At 44.4% G+C, this 23,737-nt stretch overlaps 1 protein-coding gene across 5 annotated transcripts in view; it reads left to right on the top strand.

Moving 5' to 3' along the window:
* The first annotated feature begins 7,189 nt into the window (after nucleotides 1-7,189).
* The window catches only part of CSNK1A1 (casein kinase 1 alpha 1), a 36,423-nt gene continuing 19,875 nt past the window's right edge, over nucleotides 7,190-23,737 (top strand). For 4 of the 5 annotated variants that reach the window (XR_011048811.1, XM_068408460.1, XM_068408458.1 and 1 more), the window contains exons 1-4: nucleotides 7,190-7,757; nucleotides 8,632-8,738; nucleotides 20,896-21,022; nucleotides 22,841-22,939. Coding sequence is in view for 4 of the 5 variants with exons in the window: in XM_068408460.1 (XP_068264561.1) it covers nucleotides 7,635-7,757; nucleotides 8,632-8,738; nucleotides 20,896-21,022; nucleotides 22,841-22,939 (456 nt within the window). In the remaining variant the exon portion in view is untranslated. The remainder of the gene's footprint in view (nucleotides 7,758-8,631; nucleotides 8,739-20,895; nucleotides 21,023-22,840; nucleotides 22,940-23,737) is intronic. The other variant, XM_068408461.1, reaches the window with a different exon arrangement.

Here is a 23,737-nt window from a genome sequence, read left to right as displayed (position 1 = left end):
TAGCCTCTTGGCACTGGATTAGGGAAGGAACCTGCTTTTGGAAATCTCGTGGCTTTCAGAGAGTTAAGGCAAGGTAAACAAGGTATCCCAAAGGAAATCAGATGAGCTCCATCAAGAAAGAAACCTTTAGGGATCTCATGTCTCTGGACCTTTTTGCCTGGTGGATAGTCGGAGCTCTGCAGCAGAGCTGGGGCAATCCAAGCAGCCTGCAGACACTGCTGCTTGGCGCTAATATGTTCACTAGAGAAACTCCGCAGGAAAGAGTCTTCCAGGAAACAAGTTCATTGGTAGAGCTTCAGATGTGCACTAACGGCATTTCCTATGAATCATCAAAATTACTTGAAAATCCCCCTTTTCCTGCAGTACTTAAAAAAAAACCCTCTCTCCAAACAGCCAAGAATGTCCCAGACTGCAGAATTCCCCTCTAACTTCTTCCAAGGCTTGGAAATTGCACTGTTAGCTCATGGACACCTTCTCAGCAAACCCAGATAGATACCTTTGGTTCAATTCAAGCGCTGCAAGAATGAGATTTGTCCCCCTGTCCCAGCCCTGCGCCAGGCTCTGCCCAGCCGGCCAGAGCCGTGCCGCAGCTCCAGGGCCCCCCGTGTCCTTTCCCTGCTGGAGGATGAGCAAGGCACGATGCTACATCCACGCTGCCGTGGCTGTGGATGATGGGGTCTGTCTGGAGACACGATGTAGTCAAACGCAAGGGTTCAGCAGAAATGCCTCTGCTGCCCTTCTCCTGCAGCGGTGACGGAGACGAAATCCCAGGCTCTGGGTCAGACATGGCACGGCTGCTCATATCTTTTCTAACGCAATAAGGCATCGCCTGTGCTGGCTGTAACCCCGGACTACAAGGGATGACAACTTTCTGAGGATGATGTGTGAACACTTAAAGCAGGCACCCTTCCCAAAAATAATGGTGCCTCTTGCCTTGTGCCAGCACTGGCATTGAAGCTTTGTGCTGAGAGCCAGCCTGGCAAACGCAGCCGGTGTCAGACTGCTCCGGAAAAACAGTTATTTTCAACCTGGACCCGTTCCCTGGGCTGGCTCCCCGCAGCCCCATGCCTGGCCCTGCCAGCGCAGGGGAGGGAGCAGCGGGAGGGCCGGGACAAGTGGCCCTGGCAGGGGTGGCAGCAGCACCTCTTTGGTGCCTGTGGTTGCCCTTGGCCTGGGTAGGTGTCAGGCAGGACATTGCCCAAGGAATGCGGATGGACTGGTTCCCTCCCGCCCCGCTGCAACACCCTGGTGAGCCCCACATCACCCCACTCTGCCAGAGGCACCTGCGGGGGAACAGGGTTTGGCCAGATGAGTGGCAAAGCCACCCTGTGAGGTGTCCTCAGCAGGAACGCAGACGGGACAGTCCAAAGGTGAGCTACCTCATGTAGGGTCCCAGCACAAGCCTGGTTTGGTTCCTACTGGCACAAGCTGCTCCTCTCCAGCTGCTTTCCCAAATGCCGTAAGCTCTGCTAAAAATAGCTGGATTGAGAGTCAGCTCAGGTCAGCACAAAGCTGAAGCCCAGGGGCTCAGGAGGGAGGGCAAACGCCCCTGCATGAAGGGCACGCTGCTGGTGTAACGGCGTAGGCAGGGGGAGCGTGAGGAGATGCTAGAGCAGAACAAGTGTCCCCAGACAAGCAACATGCTGTGTCTACAAACCTGCAACCCAGATCTAATTTAAAACACAAATCACTCAGCCGTGCTAGAATCTCACTTGCCTCTCCTGCCAAAGAGCAAAGAAATACTGAGATTATTTTTGCTTCCCAGGACTCAACAAAGCCCGTTGGTGATGTCTCAGCTTGTTCATGTGCACCCAGATTTTGCCAACTTACAGGGAAAATTGGGGGCAAAACTGCCTTGATTTCTCCATCTCTCTGCGACAATAAACACTTCAGAGAGCAGACTGGACCTCAGTTTGAAGATATGGACCTCGCCTTGTCTTGGGTACACAGTCTACACAGGGTGAATGTGCCCCTCTGGAGAGCGGCTGATGCTGCGTAGCTGGAGGGACAATATGAAGATGGAAGATACCAGTTTTATTTCTGAAGATTTGGGGCTTCTGATGACCCCCCTCGTCTTTCTCCTTTGCATCAGCTCCAGCTTTATTGGACCCTGTCATGAGACAATTTGATTCCCTAAATCATCAGAAAACCAGTTCTGCAAAACAAGGGAATCATCTCCTGCCAGGCTTGGAGGTACCTCAACTCTGTGAGGGGCCGGACTGCTGGAGCGGCTGGCAGGCAGGGAGCAGGACTCTGCCACTGGGCAGAGGGATAGGATCTGTCAGCTCATGCAGCTTTGCCCTTTGTGGTCTGTAACTTTGCCCTTTGTGGTCCACATCGCAGAAGCGTTCAGGATGTGCATCCCTGGCGCTCGTAGGTCCTACCTGTGGTAGCAGAACGAAAGCCCTGGGAGACAGCAGCTCCACTCCGGAGAGGATCTGAAATTATAACTTGACCTGAATGTGAGCTGACTGCTCCGGAGCAGGGGTGCTGCATGCCCTCTGACTTTTTCAGTCCTGACTTTTCTTAGCTTGTCATTTCAGTGTTCCTCCCTCCCCAGGAGCCTTTAGACAGGAGCCTGGGTTACCCCTGCTGCCCAGGAGTATGAGCTGTTCCCTCCTGCTCCAGCTTCACAGCCGCACATATTTGCTGACACGGTTACAAGCATGCAAAGAGGACACCAAAAACACTCCTCTCCTTTGCTGGGATCAAGTTAAGAGGTTTGGGGATGCTTAGTTGCAAAGCAGGCACAAGTAAAGGATGAGCAATGCTGGGATAAAGGAGGGCTGGTGACACTGGAGGCTTCGTCACGCAGCAGGACTTCTGGCCTATCTTCTGGAAAGAGAAGAGACGGGATTTATTCCTTTCACTTTATCAAGTGATGCAGCTATAAACGTATTTTCATTGTCTCAGTGTCCCTGAAAGATGTGAAAAATAATAATGATCAGGAGGTAAAGAATAGTTTGTGGATGCTCTAGCAGTCCACTCCACCCCATCCTCTTTGGTGGGGGTGCTGAGGCTGTGGTGTTCTCCCTGTTAGCAGTGACTTCAGTAATTCTTGTGGTCTCTCCTGGGTGTCTGCAGCATGCCTTTCTGGGCAGCAAGGGATGTTTCTTCAGTTTTCCCATCTGATTGCTCCTGTCTGGAGTTTTGGCTGGCAGTATGTCATTGCCAACACGGGACAACCGTTGCACTGTCCCAGGGACCGCCTGGAGCTCCTTCAGCCATTCGAGTCACTAGTCTGACAGAACAGTAACCCAGAGAAAACACCAGGAGAAACTAGTTGGACAATTTTCTGTAGGCTTGGAGAGCCAAACAGACCCACAGGTGGTCTGACGAGTTGCCAGAGCTGGGCATTGGGAGTGGGGTGAGTAGGAGGGCAGAAGGACACAGAAGTGAGACCACCCTGTACGAGCAGCAGCGAGTCATTAGATCAGGCCAGCTGATGTGAAACTGCAGCCTGAAATTCCCCTCCCAACTTACATTTGCAGTGCAGTGTTTTTAATTGATATAATTTTAAATCCAATCAGCATCTCCATGGCTTTTATGTTTGTACAGATCTTGTTATTGTTTGTGTTTGTCTTCACTGACTTCTGCGCTTTCCTAAAGACTCAGGACACAACTCCCAAGGCAGAGGCTGTGGTAGGGTTTTCACAAGGCCAGGATTGCTTTCAGACTGTCAGTAACTTCATTGCTCAGCAAGGCAAACCCCAAACACGGTGCCATAGGATGTGGTTTTCTGCAAGGGGCTAGGAGGGGAATTTTCCTGCACCGTGGCATGAAGACAGAACAGATCCGTGGGCCAAAATAAAAAAGAGCAAAAACTCTTGCACAGGTGGACTTCATCCTGACACAGAAGGGGACGACACACCAGGTGAGACCCACCTCCAGATCTGATCAGCTTCTGGACATCTAGGGTCCATCAGGCTATGAGTCTCCTCCAACCTCATGCTCTGATTAGTGCTGTTCATACACTGGGTTAAATTCTGCCTACCCAGAAACAGACAGGCACCTTCCCTCTTCTCTGAAACTGAACCAACATCTCCTTGCTACTGTGGAGACATCAACAGAGCCCTGGAGTGACTGAGATGTAAATCTGAAAGGTAGGACCCAACATAGTGTCCCCAGCCCACAAACAGATGTGGTCTGCAACCATGGGAGTGAGGAAACAGGAAACAGGTTGAGGTCATCTCGGCGTGACACATGGTGGGACGCTGGCGCACGGGGCTCTCCAGCTCTTCCTTCACCTGGCCGATAAACATCAGGATGCCTGGAGTGGCCAGAGCTGGACATGGGGGGAAGGTTTTCCCCACACTCCTGGTCCCAGTGCAAGAGGGTATTCACAGGTATCCTCTCTGCTCCTGGCCAGGGGTAATGGAGCTGCAGCTATGCTGGTAGGTCTTTCATCTCTTCTGTGTCCTGGTTTTAGCCTGGTTTATGCTGGCTGACTTCTGCCATCTCTCTGCTATCCTCCAGCCTGGCCTGCAGCCCTTCCCACAGTGCCTAGACTGATCCTCCTTTGAATCCCCCCATTCCCGTCCCTCCTGCAGGACCCATTAGTGCGTGCACATTAAAAATGACCAAGCCAAAACAATACCAAACGCTGGCTGCTGGTCATTTTCGCACAACAGCCAACTAGACTGCAGGCATTTTGGGGAAGATGTGTGCCTGGGCATGTTTGCACCGGGCTTGGCTGGGCCAGTCTCAGTCCTGTGTGATGTCCCCTGGCCCCAGGCACCGGCAGTGTCCCCTGGACACAGAGATGTCCCCCGGCAGGCAGGAGATGGCAGCATTGCATAGCCCAGGAGATCCTGCTCTCCTGCATACCCGTGCGTGGTCTATTTACAGGCCAGGAGCTGCAGACCTGTTTTTCCAGCTCCTCCAAGGATACGTGACTCAAGCCAAATGCTTCCGAACTGCTCAAATCCCATCCAGAGCAACCATTAGAAACAACTAAACCCCAAAGGCCGCTAAGTGCCCATCGGTCCTAAGCTGTCTGCAAATCACCATTAACAGCAATGTGAGGGCAACTGAGGACACAGAGCTCTGCATTTAGAAATGAGTGTGATGTTTAAAGATACCTCATTTGCCCTTGAAACTCCAGCCCCCTTAACTAGCGTGTGATGTATCTGAGCTCCTCCGCACAAGATCTACATTCCCTTTGAGTGACAAGAGTGCAGATATTCTCGCTTGCGCAAACGCTCCTTGACAGAACCGAGGTGGGAACGAGTTGGAGGCTAGCTTGCTCTCAGAGCATCATTTTCATTCTGGTGCATCTGGCACAGTTCAGGCTGATTTTTAATCTTTCTTGTTTTATTTTTATTAGAGGTGCAGAGAGACCTGTAGTAAAACCTTGGATCTAAGCTCCCTGAAACACAAAGGGAACTTGGAGCTGATATTTGCAGTTCAGGGCATTGCTGGCTGCCAATCTTCCCTCTCCATTTCTCCTAGTCTCTCACTGTGGAGTCATCCTGTAGCTGACTGAGTCCACCACAGGAAGAAACACAGGCAAATCACAGACTTCCCTCGCTGCCCAACAGCCAGATGGACACAAGCCAGGGCTTTTTTGCACTTGTGCACACAGAAAGTGTTTGTACCACAGTGCCTCTACCAAGCTAGAAAGCAACATGGTGAGTGCAATAAAAGCCTCTATCACCATGTGGATGGTGTTCTGTTAAGAGGACTCCTCTACCTTTACATCAACAACTTTCTACTGATATAGCAGTGTCCTAACCTGGACCTCGTAATCTCACTTTTCTCCAAAATAGTTAGCTATTCAAAAAAATCCATGCATAGACCAGTCTTAAAATCAAACTTTTTATTATTCTCACGGCTTTGGGTACACCAGGCAGCTGGAAAGCGGTTTCTCTGACTGCTCCCCTTAAAAGCAGACACCTTGAGTAGGCTTTCCTTCTACATATATGCGCTACATTACTGTAGGAGCTTTCTTTCTCCTGCAGACAGAATCATTTCCCAAACGTAGGCTTGCAAAGCAGAAGACACCGCTCTGACAGGGAGTGATGATGAGTCACCGGGAATTCACAGTTTTGTGTTCCTGCAAAGGGAAAACTCACAGCACCAAGCAAGGGGGCAACGGAGGAGATCTCGGTTTTGACAGACAGCAAGAAACAGCTCCTGGAACACGAGCTGCTGGGTCAAAGCAATGTGGGGAAGGAAAGGAGCAGAGTGTAATGGCCACGTGAAGGCGGGGGCTGAAGGGCCAAGAGATGTGGCCATGCTGGGTGGCTCTGCCCGCAGTGTGGTCCTTGTGAGGTGTCCACGGCCTCCTCAGGCTCCTCCTGAATCCTGGACTGAGAAACTCCCATCAGAAATGCCTGTGGCCCGTCCAGGACCTGCAGTGCTGTGTGCTGCAACCTGAGCAGGCCGAGGCTGAAGGCTGGAGGGATAGATCAGATGTGGCAGGCCGAGCAGGGAAGGGTAATGAAGCAGCTGTTGTGTGTGCACAGGAGCGGGAAGGCGCCATTGGGCCCACAGCTCAGGCCTGTGCCCCGCTGGGCTGCGGATACCGCAGCAGGACAGGAGACAGGTTGTTGCCAACTCATTTATATGTGAAACCAGACCATTAGCATGCACGCACGTCAGGGTTTGATAAGAACCTTGAACCAGCGCCAGCAGCCTGGCCGCAGCCCCAAACGGAAGAGGCGCAAAGCGTGCGTCACGGCGGTGACCGTCACGGCGGCGACCGACCGGCCTCATCACCTCATCCCAACCCCAAGGGCCACCCCGCAGCCTGCGGAGCTCCCCACCGCCTGAGGGACGCAGGGCGGGCGGGCAGAGCAGACACCCGGGAGGCTCCGCAGGAGCCTCGCCGCTTTGAATCCCCGCTGCCGCCAGCCCCAGCCAGGGCCAGCCGAGGCGCGGGGCCGGGACGCCTGCCCCTTTAAGAAGCGGGTGGGGGCAGGTCGGCCTCTCTCCTGCCTCTTCCGCCCGGGCTCGGGTTGGAGTCGTACGCATGCGCACAGCGCGCACACGGCGAATCGCTGGGCGGGGAGCGGGCGAAGAGCGTCGCCGGTCATTGGCTTTGAGGGCGGGCGGTGCGCGCGCATGCGCAAGGGGCACAGTGCCGCCTTCGTCCCGCCCTCTCCCCGCCCGCGCAGCCCCGCGCGCAGGCGCGCGGCCGGGAGGAGGTGGCCTTTCTGTGGCGCACGCGCGGCGGCCGCCCCGCCCCGCTCCCAGCGTGCCCCGCGCGGTGAAGAAGCGGCGGCTGCTGGCTGGGGGCATTTTGTGTCCGCGGTAGCAGCCGCTGAGAGACAAGATGGCGGCGGCGGCCGAGTGAGGGACCGGCGGCGGCCGGGGCCAGCGGGCTTCGTGTCTCCCTTCCCTTCCCCCCGTCCCCTTCCCTACCCTCACAGCACCTCGGTGGCCGTCTGTCGTCTTTCTGGAGGGCGCCGAGAGCCGCTCGGCCAGGGAGCGGGATAGCCGCGGAGGGGGGCGCCCGCCGGAGGGGCCCGGCTGGAGCTGAGCAGCGGGGACCAGCCTTCCTTGTTCTGCCCCCCCTCCCCTCCCCTCTTTTCCCTCCCCTGCCCCTTTCCCCTCCTCTGAGGCGGCCGTAGAGCCCTCTTTCTGCCCTCGAGCTTCTCAGCGCCGGGAGGGCCCCTCAGCCGCCCCTCGCCATGGCGAGTAGCAGCGGCTCCAAGGCCGAGTTCATTGTCGGCGGCAAGTACAAGCTGGTGCGGAAGATCGGGTCGGGCTCCTTTGGGGACATCTATCTGGCGATCAACATCACCAACGGGGAGGTAAGGACGGCCCACACTCCCTCATCTCCATGGTCCCGTCGGCGCGGTCCCTTCCGCACCTCGGGGGCAACCGGAGACCAGCCATAACTTTCCCGAGGCCGACTTGAAGCCTGGTTTTGTCCCCCTTGTCCCCGGTATCGCCGCCTACGGGGCACCGGGCGGCCCCGTCTCCAGGGTGGCTAAGCCGCCCTCCGCGGTGTGGGGCGGTGAAGGTGCGTACCCCGGGGCTGAGGGGCTTCCCTCGCCGCCATCGCCGGGGGGGGTGCGCTGCCCCTTGCGAGAGCAGAGCCGTGCGGCCGTAGTCTCCCCCACCCAGCAGTTGCATAGCTGGCTTGCGAGTGGTAGGGGGAGGGGGCCACCATTGTGGGAAAACATACTTTGTCTTTTATGAGCGGCCAAAGTCGTCCCTTTCCCACCAATCATCTATCCCCCTGTCTCTCAGCTGGGGAACACTTTGTCTCATTTTCATCAACAGTAATAGAAACAAAGAAGATCCCCTGTTTCTTCAGCTCTTTTTTCTTGGTGTTGTGTTTTTTTTTTTTCCTTCCTCCCCCTCACGGCTCTGAGCTGTAAAGAAGAAACACCCACGTATGTTCTTCCTCACTTACATGGATCTGAAGACTTTACATCTCCAGCTCAATTTCATGACCTGGGATGGATATTTAAGTACAAATCATCACGATATGGATTTTATTTGAAGATGCAACAAAATGCAGGACGTTGAGCACCGAGAGCTTAAAAACAAATTATACCTCAAAGCATTTGCAGCTAGGGGTGTGTGGGGGATGTTGAAGTACTGTGCCCCTTAAACCTCAGTGGCAAGGCTGTGCTTGGTGGACGCTCTGCTCTGACTCCTTGTTCCCTCTCACTGTAGGAAGTTGCTGTAAAGTTGGAGTCTCAGAAGGCTAGACATCCTCAGCTGCTGTATGAAAGCAAACTATACAAGATTCTGCAGGGAGGAGTTGGCATCCCACATATACGGTAGGAATCATGCATATATTCCAGTACAGTGAATTTTCTTTAATGTTAGTGTGAGGCAGGACACCACCATTAAAAAGAGGTTTATCTGGGAGGGATTGGGCTGTTGGGGGGAAAAAATGCTCTATTCCAAGCTCTACAACTAGTTGGGTATCCTCCCCACCGGCCCACTGTCTCCTCTTATCCGTACATACTGTGCTTTGAAAGTGAGATCTTGAGCAGTTCCTGAGCTGTGAGAAATTCTTGTCGTGATTAGAACAGTGTGAGACACTTTTGGTGAGAGCCAGTGTTCTTCATGAGGTTGAGAGTTTGGAGCCAGTACTGGAAATGGCTGCTTTCTTTTGTTGCTTGCTTTTTTTTTTTTTTTTTTGTTCCAACATGTCTTCCTCCTCCGCTCAGAAAATGGCGGATGGACGTGATTAACCCTCCCCCTTCTCCTGTTGGGACAAGGGACGTGCTCAGGCATGTATCTTTTCCTTTCATAGTTATGTGCTGCAAGGCTTGAGACGGCAGAGAACCTCAACCAGGAATGAAATGGCAGCCCCTTTCTGTTACCCGCAACAGATGCGTCACTAGGGTTTCCAGGCAGTTAAAGTGCCAAGATTAATCCCTCCCAGTTGCTCGTTATGTGGCTTCGTTGTTTCATATTCTATCTGAAACTTGCTCTAGTGTATAATAATTTCCTGATCTGGAAGAAAATCCCTGGTGCAGCAGACTCTAGGAGGAGTTATTTCTCTTGAGATTATTGAGGTGTTATCCTGGGTTAGTTCCCAACTACTGAATCTATGCATGGATTAAATGAAACTTCAGTTTTCTTCAGAAAGACTTTGTACGAGCAGTTGTCCTTTTAAAACTTTGTTAATAATAGTTTTAAAGTCAGTATTTCTTATGTTTGCACTACGGCATAAAGGAATTTTGTTCCTTGAGCTGCAGAAGTTATTTCAGTTTAGATACGGGGTCAAACAGTGGATTCTATTTAACCTGTTAACCCTTCCCTGACTTTGTATGTGCACCTATATCAATAGCGGCCTGTAGGGTCTATTGTAAGGTCATAGTGATGACATATTCTAGATCATGTATTAGTTTTAACAAAACCTAAAACAAGGCTGTGTTTCTGAGGTTAATAGCTCCCCTCCTCCCCCTTCCCCACCCCCCCCCAAACACAACTGGCTGTAGTCCTGAATGTAAGCTGGAGCTGTATAGCAGAGGAGACAGTGTTGTCTTGGCTGTCCTCATTCACTACAGCCTTTTGCAGGAACAGAATAAACATACCTGAATAAGCAGCAGAATACTTGCAGCTTAAACAGAGTTGCTTATGTGAAAAGAGATTTAGTCTTTATTTCAGGCTACAGTTGTCTTCTTTTCTTCAGATGGGTGCCTTTATTTCATAACTGAAAGAACAGAAATTGCATTTTGGAAAGCTATCACAGTATAGTTACGTGCTAAAACAAAGATAACTGGGAAGACGGCCAAAGCAAGTGGGTATCAGGTGTTTCATCACAAAACGGGAAAAGCTGGCTTTCTGAAACTATTTTTTTTAAAAAGTAAATGAACATTTTGAGCTATAACGAGGCCTAAGTTGCAAATTTTTCAGCTTTCCCATGTAACAGAAGTGAACTGCTGTTAAAGTTCTTGGATTTGGTTAAAATGCCCTGTGAGGGCGTTTTAATTAAAGCTGAAATACTGGAAGAGTAATCTTGTGTGTTGAGAAAATTGCTTCTAGCTTCAATTATAGCAGTCATCTTCAAGGTTTTTTGCTCTGTATTTGATGTTCTTGTATCTGACTTGGTTTTCTGTATAACCAGTGACTGAGGTTTAGAAGTCTTACACCACAGGGGAACTACAACCTTTCTTTAACACACATTCCCTTCCTCCTCCCACCCCCCCAAAATATACAAGATTACAAGAATCTGAATAAGAGTTGACAACTGAGGCAATACTCAAAACAATTCAAATTGATTTGTAGACTCTCTGTGCTAAGGGTGTGTGATCTACTTGATAAAGTCAGTGAGTCTTAAAGTCTTTCACTCTCAGGTTCTCAATGTTAATCTTTGTAGTGTTTTTCTAGAAAAGTGACTTTCAGAAAGTTTTTTTTTGAAATACCTTTTGTATTTAGAAGCAGCATTAATTTTAAATGTATTTGTATGTACCAGATGCTGCTTGACAGGGCTTCTGTTACTAGTTGTCGTCTTGCTGTATGACATCTGGTGATGCTTGAAGAAATCTATAAAGTAGTATTTTTATGGTTTTTTTAATCTTCTTTAAGAGGAAGCTGAGCTGGGTACTCAGGACAGTTCTTGTGACAAACATTAAAATGTGATGTGTTTAGTAGAAGTAGAATCCATGGTACTCTGAATCTAAGGAGGACTTGACCTACCAAATGGGGTGTATCTCTGAGGTGCTGAACAAGGATATGTCTTTGAATAGGTGATGACGAAGACTAGGACCAAAGTGAAATTACTGTGCATATTGTTTCAGACAATTCAAGTTTTTCTGACGTTCGTTTTTGGCAGCAGCTAAGCTGGGAGAATGTATGACTTTGTACTTAGGTCACTTTGCATGTGTAATTGGTAATACATGCTCTGCCATTGTTTTATAATGGTATGCTGTCAAGTAGGAATAAACTGTTCTTGGCTCAGTATGTTTAGAAGGATGCATCAAGTTAAAGGAAAATCTTTCAAGACATTTGTTAAAATGTCTGTAATGTGACACTTTTAAAAAACAGCAGCATAAAACAGAGCATTTGATAGAAAATTAAGGAATCATTCTAAGCTTTTCCCGTTGCTGTGCTTGCATAAGCTGGGCTCAGCAGCATTTTTATCTCAGTGCTACACATCTGGGAAACAGAGGCATGCAATCTTGCGTTCCTCGTTTAAGAATGAGGGACTTGTTCTCTACTTTTCAATCTACTTAATCAATGCAGTGGCCAAGATCAACTTATTAGAAGTTGCATTGTGTGGCTTGGCCTTACTAAAGTGGTCTGCTGGGGTTCTTTGACTCACAAAGCTGAAGTTATAGGTGAGATATGGATTGCTCATTCATTTTGGGCACCTGTTCTGAAAACTGAATTCTGCCCTTTAGATGTGATTGCAAACTTAGTAATGATAAGACAGCATATCTGGAGTGTCACTTAAATTATCTAGAGCAAAGCAATTTTTTTTTATAGCCTTTAAGGTTGATTTGATGGCCTTTCTGGCTGATTGCAAGAAAGCTAATGAGCAAAATCTCAGTTTTGGTGTTAAAAGGTTTTTAATATTGCTTCTGTGGGATCAACTGTGAGCCTTCACTTGTGGAGGGTGAACAAGGGGCCTTGGCGCTCCCACTGTAACAACACGTTGTTTGGACATAAAATAGTAAAAGTTGAGATTAGAATGTCTTTATTCTCTGAATATTGTAAACCCTTTTAGACTTGAAAATCTTTGACTTCGCTGCTATACTGTTGTTTCCTCGAAGAGCAGCAAAGTTTCTGAACTCGTTTCTGGAGTTTCACAAAACCTTATATAAATGCTCTACAGATTTTTAAGCTGTGCTATGTTCGTGATGCACAAATTTTGGTTAATTATTACCTTCATTTTTCACAAAAGGCTCTTGAACCAAGCTTAACATTCTATCTGATCTGCCTTTAGGACACAATGCAAAGTCTGCAGTATTCTGCTGGGCTTATTCTCATTGTTCTCAGCCATCAGCTGTCTTTTTCTTTTTTCCTCTCTTTTTCAGTGGCAAAGCATTTTTAGCTGTAATCTTGTTAACTGGGCACTGATCCTATTAATTTGGACTAGCTTCCTTTATTCCCAGATTCTTGGTTCTGGCCTGGAGGAGCGCAGCAGAGTGTTTGGTGATTTTTGTATGTTCTGTTCATAGCGTAACTCTGTTAAAGCAATCTTGACAAAAACAGTTGTTCAAATTATCTGTGACAGCCACTGTTGATTTTTGCCATTTATGGTGTTTATTAACTACTGTTCATATCCTTTACAAAGATTACCTTTAGGTACTTTCAGATGTACTTTTGAAAGAAAAGTGGGCTTCAGAATTTTCTCCTGGCAATACCATGGGATAACTTCTTTTTGTGTCATCAGTTTCACATGGAAAACAGCTATGCTGGAACCAGCTGTGGCTATTGGTAATGTATTAGAAGTGTTGCACTCAAGAGCAGGAAGAGAGCCTAGTGAGTGTGAAACAGATACTGTGTGTATTCTCTTGTGGGCAAGGCCAAAGAGATCCTGTACAGCATGTGAGGCTAATCAAGGGGATCTTTAAATTTAGTTATTTGTAAGTTTAAAAACCATAAGCTACTGATGTAGCGATTTTTATGCAACATTCTCTTGCAAACTGAACAAGTAAATCCTTGCATTTCTGAACTTCTCAATGCATAAGTTCTTGCAAAATATTTTGATGTTGAGAAATTCAGTATTGCCACCCATGTATCACTACGCAATCTTCTAAATAGTAAAGTGTATTTTAAAGGTTCTCGCAAAAAAATAATCTATGAAAGCATCTACAAATTTTGTTCTTCTGGTTGCCTACAGCCATGTTGCTGGTTAATAATAGATTAACGGACTCTGCCTGTATTCCTCTTCACTAAGTAACACATGTAATGGAAAAATGTGGTAAGTTTGGTAATTTTAGGGTGGTTCTCACAATAGATTTTCCAAATTTTGATCTCTTTAAGCAGTGCTTAAAATTCTGTAAATACACCTCTCAAACACCTTAATTTTAAACTGCTTTCCCAATAACTTCCTGCAGCCTAAAAAAAAAAAAAAAACCACCAGAAAAATACCCACCAAACCCACAAACAAAAAACAGCACCCCCAGTGCTTCCCCCCAACACCAACAAAAAAAACCCTACAAAACTAGTAGTCAGATAAAAGTCTGAAAAGTTTTCTATCCTCTTTTTGTTGGTAAGACTGATACTTTTACCCAGGTCTGGGAGTAATGAGGAGAAAGGCTCTAGCAATAGAGCCTCCTATTAATTAATCTTCTGTTATTACTTAAGGCTGCAATGCTGAAGAGCAGAACCACTGTAGTAGATAAGAGGAAGCCTCTTCTTCTGGTAGCTCAAAGTAAAATAGAAAGCTAGCCTTTTAAATTAATAACTAAAATTTTTCTACTGAGAGAATGAACATCTTTAAACAAAATCTATTTCATGTTTTATAACAGTCTAAACTTCTGTCTTAATTGGTCTTTGTGGACTCCTTAGAAGCATCCAAGAGAGACCACAATTTGAAAACAAAAGAAGCTGTCCCTTTTTTATTTTTTTTTTTCCTCCTTGCCATAGCTCAGCCTTTGCAGAAGCAGCTGCAGAAGTACACAGTTTCAGTTCAGTGTTACTCTTACTTGGAACAAGTGATCAGCAGAGGTACTACTGAAACACTCTTTCCTCAGCAGTGTTTCCTGTACCTACTGCAGATTAATGGTTTATTTACCCTCTCAACTGAACCTTCTGACTTTTATGGAAGAAACTTGACTTACATTCTCCTTGCTTCCTACCAGGTGTTAATGTACCTCACTAAACAGCTAGCAAAACAGCAGGTCAGCTACATGGAAGTATGTATGCAACATAACACTAGGCAGATGAAATGACCCTGTTGCTTAGGAGATGAGTTGCACTGGCATATTTCATGTATTCATATTTCTCTCATAACTGTACAAAAAATGATACAGAATTTTATTTATAGAGTCTATCTAACTTCATAGCGTAGGGTGTTCCTTGCTGTTTCTTTATTTAGTACTTGGGTGGCCTAATTCATACTCGCCATGGCAACTAAAGTTAGATGACATCTGCTAAATATTCCACTTCAATATTTCAGTCATGCCATATTATGTTAAGTTCATTTATATTACTCCCAGCTGGCTAACAGTTAAGAAGTGCTTTTCCAGCTTCAGGGGAGATGTAAACTAGAAATATAAAATATGTAGCAATTTAGACATGAATCTCATGAGGATAGATTACCTTTCTTATGTGTGTTGCTTCAGTATCTGTTAAGACTCAAATTAGTATATTTTTACAGGCAGAATATACTTTCCAGTTTGTCTGAAACATTATTTGTTGGGAGATGTCTGTCCTGAGAAGTCTAGAACATGGTACCAGAAGGGACCACTTTGGTTCAAATCCAGCACCTGCTTCGGACAACATGCTGTTCTTTCTGTGAATCAGTCAGGTGCAATGTTAAAACTTTCTAGGCTAGCACGGCAGTGCTCATGATTCTGTCATTAGAGAGAGAGATTCTGTGCCTAAAGATAAATGCTTGTACCCACACGCAGACATCTCCCATTTATTTCTTCCCTGTTTTTCATTAATAACCTCCTCCCTATTACAGTCCTCCTGTATCTATAAAGAATAGTTGCGTAACTCCGTAGCTGCCTTGTGGAGCTGTTTGAATACGTGATTACAGAGGTCACCACCTTCCTGTCTGTCTTCAAGTCTCCTTTCTGTCCTGTTCTGATTTGGATTTCCTTCCCTGAATATTGGTGACAGGGCTTGCACGTCGGTGCCTTAAGCATCGATACAGATTGCTTCAGTTTCTGTTGTGGAACGCCTGTACTTTCACTGATTAGGATTACTTCTTATTTTTCAGTGATGCCTGATATTAGAGCTATATGATTATAGGGAGGTCTGTGTTTTCTCTTTAGTCACATCATCTGACTAATGCCTAGTTCAGAGACTTTTGTATAAATGACGTAATGCTTGCAGAAATGGAATACAGTTCCAGAGTGCTTGTCAGTTCAGTGTCATTTGGTTTTCTGAAGGATGTCTGAATCCTTTTTGTGTTGATGAGGCCTTCCAGACTTGCATATTCACCCTCAAGTGCCTGCTGACTTGTCAAACTTACTAATAAGGTGATCTCAGGTAATTCCAGTAGCAAGTTCTTTCCAGCTTGCTTGTTCACTGTACACTTTTTGTTTTAATAGCTTTTTTAATCCACCTTAGTTCTTCTGACAATCTCCATTTTTGTCAAGTGAACTCTTCCACTTGATGTTTGAAAGCCCAAATGCTGAGAAACTAATTGCGTAGGACTAGACAGTAATCAAAGGGTCAAATACTATGAATTATGAAAGTGGCAAAAGTTTATGTAATGTCAAAGAAGTCCAGATCAACTTTTTTTTTTTAATGTGACTGTAAAGGTTTCTGGAAGTCTAAAGGTTTACCATTAAACTGGAGTTTAACCATTAAAGTCTTGTCACAGAAGCATTGTACTTCCTTGCAGTGAGGCACCAGAAAATACGTTTTTGTTTCACAAAAGCATGACCTTCTGCAGTTCTGTTTGTAATTCCAGATTACCACAGGCTCCACTGGAATAGTCAGTGATCGAATTGGCAGAAACCTTTAGTGGAGGATAGATTACCTGGCAAAGCAGGTGTTGGTTGAGGAGAACTTTTATTAAGCTAGAACAAAATAGTCTTGTGTTAGTTGCTCTGGTAGTAGGAACACTTCTGTGACTGAGTTGATGTTCTGGTTTTGTATATAATAAGCTGTAGGCAAAATGATGTGCCGTTATGCTAATGGTGACAATGCCTTTACTGCCTTCATGGTTTCAGAATACATGGGATTTGGGGTTTCTTTACCAGTGATGAACAGCTGTACAGTTATTCAGTAATTTAGTTAATCTTGATCTGAATTTGAGATATTTTTTTTTGTGGGAATTTTCTGAATCCTTTTATTTTGCACATAACTAGCTCACACAGCTTTGATAATTGTGCTGGTTTTGTTACCTTGTTGTAATTACAAGTGCCAGTGTAATGGATGAAACTTCTGGTTATCTACTAAAATTGTGTAAGTGGTACCATAGCCGAGACTGTAATTTCATAGGCTGTATGTGAATACTTTTAGCCTTTCACTCACCTCTCTTTGCTAACTGACCTACCTCAATTTGACCCTTTCAAAGGAAGATACACTAGATGTGAAGGGAATATTTTAATAACCAAATAAAAGGGCTTCTTAGTTAAAAAAACGATTAACAAAAACTTTCTCAAACACTTATTTTGTCGTTGACATTATTTACAAAATACGCAGTTGCTGAAACAGACATCATACAATTTTTGAAAGATGCAGCTCTGAAAACAGAAAAGGATTTTAAGTTTGGGCAAATAGAACAGTATTTGCTATTAATTGCTAGATGTACATCATTGCTTCACTTGCTTGTCTCAAGGTTAGTCAAGGGAATTAAAAAAAACACCCCACATGAGTTCAAGTAACATTCACTTGTCATGTGATCTGGCACTGTACCTGCTTTACTGTATGGGATTTGGACACTAAATACTTTCAAACCACTGCATCATGTGACACAGCATAGAGGTACAAACACTGAAATTCAAGATCTTACAAAAAGTTGCAGCTGTGTGCCTATACTGGGGCAATATCGGGCTACTAAACCACATGATTTGGAAACTTGTTGACGTGGTGAGTCTTGGTCTTTCAAAGTAGACAAGTCACTGAAGTCAAATTAAGGTCACTGTGTTCAGTCTTTAACCATGCTTTGATGGAAAGCTTCATAAAGGATATTTATTGTACTCTGACTGGTCTGTAGCTTTAAACAGATGAGACGAGGGAGAGTGACAAAGCCTTTTTCATGCATGTGTGAGCTTGGGCATGCCTTACAGCTGAATATGGACTGGGGTTCTTAGCAGCTGTGTCAGATGTTAGTGTTACACTGCCTGTTCAAGGGTAACTTTTAGCTCTTCATAGTAATACTGTCCTGTTAAAGTTTTGTGAAGTCTTCAATAAGATAATCTACTGCTGTTCTTCAAAAAAAGCTGATAATAATCCATACTTTGTGTGGTTTTTTTGGTGTAAGTAGGTATAAATGGACCTGTGCTACAGAATCAAAATTCTCTGTTTAGGAAATATGTCCTAATGGGACATAGAGCACGGTGGGAGTGAATTAAAGAAATAATGAGTTTTCCTAGTCTAGTAATTTTGCTTTTCTTTTTGAAATAATGCATTGTTTGTAATTATATGCAGAATCATGACCCACCCAAAGTGAAGTGTCAAGTAGTTAAATCTCTTGCTCCCACTTTCCACTCCCCTCTAAAACTCTCCCTGCTTAAAATGTATTGCTGCTGTTGCTTCCTCAGCTTTTGTATGAGAGTGTACTTCCAGGTGTGCTTAAGAAAAAAAAGTCCATGGAACTCTAACAGACATGTGGGACACTTGTGTTCTGAGACGCTAGTGTCATCTAATAGTTGCCCAGGGCTTTGTATGGATCATTCCTTCCTATTAGTAGTTTGCTCCAAGTTTCACTGCTGTTGCAGTATTAGAACTTCTGAAGATTTCTTGTTGAGACACCAGCTTTTTTTTTTGAATTGTGTGCAGTTTGTTGCCATATTGTTTTGCACTTTAGCCCACAGTAGTGTTAGAACTTGCATGCCAAAGTGCTCTGAATTTGTGCTCATCCAAGATGTGTGCTTATATAGCATCTTACATTGATTATGTGAACATGGGAGTAAGGAGTACTTGCCAAGCTCTAATGTATCATAATATCCAAGGTTTCCTGAGAAGAGCCAAGACTTCTAACATTTTTACTCAGAGCTGCCAGTAGTAGCAACTACTACACTTTGAATGGACATGATGCAGCATTACTTCTTAATCCCATTTTCCCTGGGAATGTTCCAAGGGAAATGAAAACTTACTTGCAGTGTTAGCAAAGTAAATAAAGCACAAGTTACTCTGCCCTAGCTGAAGTTTCAGTTGCCAGTAGTGAAGTGAATAGATGGGTCAATCTTCTGTGAGGAATTACAGGCAAGTAAACATGAAATGTTAAGAGGACCCATCTTATTTGTCTTGCAGAGTTGATTCTGCTTTCCACCAGTGCAAAATGGTCAGGAGATTAACATTTTCTTGTGCATATGCAGAAGTAGGCCAAATGGAGGTTGTGCAATCAACCTGAATTACTGCACTTACTAAGCAGAGAGATCCCTGTAGAGGAACCAAATGCTTTTTAAAATGTAGCTCCCAGGGTAGGCTTCCTTTTCATCAGCTTCGCTTTTTCTGTGATGCTGTAACTAAATTTTCTTAGCTCAGTTGAAGACAATCTTTGATCCTTTTCCCTTGTACTGCAGTCTCTTGGGCACTGAACCATTACTGTACTGAACGATTACACTTAGAGTCTGAATTGGACTTCCATTTCCTGAAGAAAATAATATTTTATCTAGATCTTGATTTATTCCTTAGAATGCTTCAATTCAGCCCATTATTCTTTAGGCTTTTTCACAACAAACCTGAATTTCGTATGACAGAATAACTAGGCTGGTCATTTGGTCCAGTTTTCATTACTCTAGATTACCGTACTGTTTCATTTTCAACTGTGACCTGTAGAGTTGTTTATAGAGCTTTGTCTAAACTGCTCAGCTGTCTGCATGAGAGTGACTTCGGTAGGAACCAAGAAGTAGATTTACAGGCGTAGTCAACAATTCTTGAACTGGAGCTGGTTTGTAGTTGATTAAGAACTTTTCTTAGCAGCATCTCATTTTGACACTCTCCATCTCTGCATTGCATTTTTTAAATACTCTTCTTGGTTGCTCTTCCAGTTGAAACTGGTTTCTGATCACTCCTTAAAAGGGCCTAGCTAGGCAGGTCTTTTCAAAATGCATTTATTTCATGGCTTGGTGTCAGGTTGCAGTGTGAATATTAACCTCTTCATGAATTGCAGGCTTTATCAAATAATACCATCAGCATGCTTTCCCAGTTGAGTCACTTGTGGGTCTTCATACATCGTAGTGCATTCAATGAACTTTTAGAAGGCAAAAAATGATAAATATTATTTAACAGTATTGGTGTGATCATTAACATGCTGGAGGAGAACTGTTTTGTTGACACTTCATTTGAATGACTGCTTTCAAAATACGTATTTCCTGTATCCCCTCTTGGTGTAGGGAATGAATAAAGGTCCTAGACTGACCTGTAAAACAAGGAGTATGATCCACAGCCTGTATATAACTTTGTAATACATTGTTATAAATTTGGTAAAAGTGCATGGTTTCTGCTAGAATCCGACACTGGGAAGGTGCAGGCCAGTAGTTCCTGAAACAAAGCCAAATATAGAGTCTGTTCTCTCTGGTTTTGTAAACATTTTACTTCACTACCCTGTCTAAGCTTGGAATCCTGTGAGTACCAAGGAATTTGTCGACTTTATCAGTGGTAACTATTTTCCAGACAACTATGCATTATTCTTCTGGAGTCATTGCCTAAAGTGGAAATAAAATGTCTATACAGGTCTTAAGCCCCAGCTACTACTGTGTTTGAGCTGAATCTTGATTTTTATTTTTTTTTTATCTGCATGCTCTTATTATGGGGTATATTCTTAGTGTATCTTGTCTGCACCACTGTTGGAAATGTCAAGGAGAGAGCTGGTCAGTGCCTTATCCGTTGACTGCTGGTACTAGGTCCTCGTCTTAAGGGCTAGGTGCCTAGCAACGGCAAAATGCAGCCTTCTGATTGATAAGGTGTTGACTCTTTACAGTGATGTACTAGTACTCAACACAGCTTCACAAACAGTTTTTCACACACACCTCTCACTTAACTGTAGGTATCTGGGATGTGAAGAAGGACTGTAGAGAAGAATGTTTAGGTTCTGTCTTTCAGTGCCCGTTTAAAGTGTGGAAATTCACAGCTGAGATTTGCAGAAGTGAAGGGTGTGACTCCAGGCCTTCTCAGGCAGCTTAGGTGATGAAATATTCTCCCCCAGTTGCAGATAACATAAAACACTACTCTGATGGGAATGCTAGACATGGATTGGAAGGAAAAGTATGTATGGGAGGCCTTCTGCTTGTCCTCACAGCATTGGTAACATTTAATTTTTTGCCCTGAATTGATAGACACTTAAGGGTGGATACCACGGTCTATTTGGCTGCAATTGATATATTGCTACATCTGTATTTTTGCTTTTATGACACTTAAGTGTTTTTCCCTTTATGATGTTGAAAACCTTGTAAAGAGCCTTTATCTTCTACTTAATAGGACAGTAGAACTTGATTGCCATTTGTTAAATTTGGATGAATGAACAAAGAGGTAGTATATGAGTTAACTGCGTGAGCCGCTTTGGTCTGTTGCGGGGAAGTTAATACCTGAAAACAAAGCCTAAAGCATTTAAAGACGTTTCTGTGAAATTAAATAACACTGGCTGCATTAGGATTCCTGCTAATACTGAATATTTTTTTGTTGCAGGTGGTATGGTCAAGAAAAGGACTACAATGTTCTAGTTATGGATCTTCTTGGTCCCAGCCTCGAAGACCTATTCAACTTCTGTTCTCGCAGGTTTACGATGAAAACAGTACTTATGTTAGCAGACCAGGTACGTCCAAATCTTCCTGTGAAGAAGTTGAAAACCATGAAGTATTTTGTGCAATGTGGTTCTCTAAGTGGGTTAAATAATGTGTTATGCAGTGTTGTGTATAGCTAAGTGAACGCTTGACCTATATAGGAACAAAGTTGTGGTGGCTTCTTTGTGCTGTGGCATGCAAAATGAACGTAGACCTGTACTGGGAAGGCAGTGCAGATACCAACTCCTTGATGCTGCACATCTAACAAGAGCAACTTTAGTAAAGTATCAAGACTAATGTGGGTGGATTAACTCCCAATATCAACGATGGAGGTCGTGTTAGAAAGTCTGAAGCAGTCTCCAGTTATGGCTGATGTGATTCAGTGGAAACCCATTACATGTTGGCCAGCTGTGGTGGCAGGTAGGCAACATGCAAGTCTACAGGTCTGTTCTTATTGAATGTCACTATGCACTCACAACCTCCTGTAACTTCTAGTACCAGACCATGAGCTAATAAATACGGTTTTGTTTGTTGTGGTGCTTAAAGAAAATTCTTAAAGCTGTTAGTGGAGATGACACTGCCTCAAACTTAATCAAGGCCTCTAGAACTGAGGTCTATTACTTAAGGCGTCAGGAGTACCTATCTGTTTAGTCTTTTTCTAGCAAATGATGTTTTTCGTCTTGGTCATGAGTACAGCATTTGAAATGGCCAGCCATCTTTATTTCTTGCTATTTAATAAACAGCTTGATTGTGCTGTCTTCAGCTACTCAAAAGGCAGTAAGGGTTTCTCAAGTTGAATTTTCAATGGTAGTTTAAATTTCATCTAATATTACGTAATTGATGTTAGTACCAAGTTGTCACTTAGCCAGATGCTTGTAGAATCCCAGGCTGTGGTCCAAGGAAGCTCATGGCATTTGTATGGAGACGAGGTCAGCTGTCCCTATTCTCAGCTGCCTTAAGTGAGTGGTATGCTTGCTTTAAAGAGCCATTTGCCTGCTCAGTTAGCTAGAGTCTGGGTGTTGCAGCATCTCCAGGGAACCCATTTGGTTTTCGTGCAGTATTCCTTTGGATGATAAACACTAATTGATTGTCATCTGGGAAACAGACGGGATGTGATATCGGTGCACGGAACTGGCTTTTACGTCACAGCCCAGTAGAACAGCTGTCAAGGGTATGATGTTGTAACAATTCAACTCACTGAAGACTGCGTGAAGAGTGTTTTAGTAGCTGAAAAGCTGCACCGCGTAAATGCATGTGCTGTGATCTCACGCACAGGAAATCGCATGACTGTAATGATGATGCAGATGTGCCAGAGTTTCTCTGCGTCTTCACTGCTGACTGTTATTCCTGGATCATGGTAGCCTAGATATGACAGTATGGGCCATAATCAGGTTGTTACTTGCTCCGTGAAAACTGTTACGTGGAAAAGTGATGCTTGATGATGAATGAATAACAAGATGAATGAATAACGGGGACAGGGGGAGGGAATGAGCTTTAAAATTGTCTTGTGGTAGGTATAGAAAACCTTTGTTTGATGTAGGAAGAAGAGATTACTCTTTAATGGGACACTATAGTTAGAACATGAACTTGAATGTCTGGGAAATAGTTTCAAGTATTTAATCTGCCATTTCCTGACCAAGATTATGAAATTTTAACATATAAGAAAAATAAATTTACTTGAATAACGTGAAAAAAAAGACTTGGTCTTAATTAATCAAATATATAAACTTAAGTTGCAGAGGAAGGTAACACTAAAAATTCATGCTTTCATTGAAGGTCTAAGAGAATTATTGTTACTCATTGAAATCTTACCTGGTTTGTTGTTGCTGTTTGTTTTTTTTTTTTTACAGATGATCAGTAGAATTGAATATGTGCACACAAAGAATTTTATACACAGAGACATTAAACCAGATAACTTCCTAATGGGTATTGGGCGTCACTGTAATAAGGTTAGTCTAATGCTCTTTGTTTAAAAGATCCAAAGGGAATGGCTATGTTACTTGATTCAAGCTGCACAACCTTTTTAAAACTCACTGCTAAGACTGATGTTTTGGATGCCAAACCATGATTCTTTGATGTGGGAACTTGGATTTCTCAGTGTCTGCTTCTAAATGCAGTGGCATACACGTGCAGGGGTCTGACCCACCCTGTGAGATGCACTTGATTGCAAGATGATTTCTAGGCTTGCAACAAGATTATAAACTAACCCTAGAGAATACTTAGATACTTTTTTCAATGATGGAGTTTCATTATCGAGATGACTGTTGTAATAGCATTTTTTTTCCTCAATGATAAAGTCAAATCCTGTCTTTGGCTTTGGGGCTGAGTTCCTGGGATGAAAAAAATTCATGCCAATGTGGGAGCTCGTGACCTACCAGTCATCAGGGCATTAAATCTTGCAGTGACAGACTGGTAAAGAGAGCTCTTCAGCTATCAGAATTGTGGATACAACTAATAGCAAACATGTAGATCAATTGTCTTTATAAATAATTAATTTATGCAAATATGTTGATGGAAAACCGTTAAGTTGTAGAGTACCTGAGTATGTTGTACAACAAAAAACTGCTCTCTATTTATTTTGTGGGGAAAAAAAAAGCAGGGCGAGAGCGCGGGCTGAGGTTGTTGCACTTGTTTGGATGGGTAAACGTAGTCAGAAGTGCATGTTTCCCGTTGAAAACCTTATATAGAAGAAAAAACTGTTTTTATTTTATTTTTAGTTCTCTTGAGTGAAATATGCTTAATCCTGC

The sequence above is a fragment of the Nyctibius grandis genome, chromosome 10 (genome assembly GCF_013368605.1).
Source record: "Nyctibius grandis isolate bNycGra1 chromosome 10, bNycGra1.pri, whole genome shotgun sequence".
NCBI classification, from domain to species: Eukaryota; Metazoa; Chordata; class Aves; order Nyctibiiformes; family Nyctibiidae; genus Nyctibius; species Nyctibius grandis.
The sequence above is the reverse complement of the archived record's forward strand: the minus strand, read 5'-3'. Positions and strand labels throughout refer to the sequence as shown.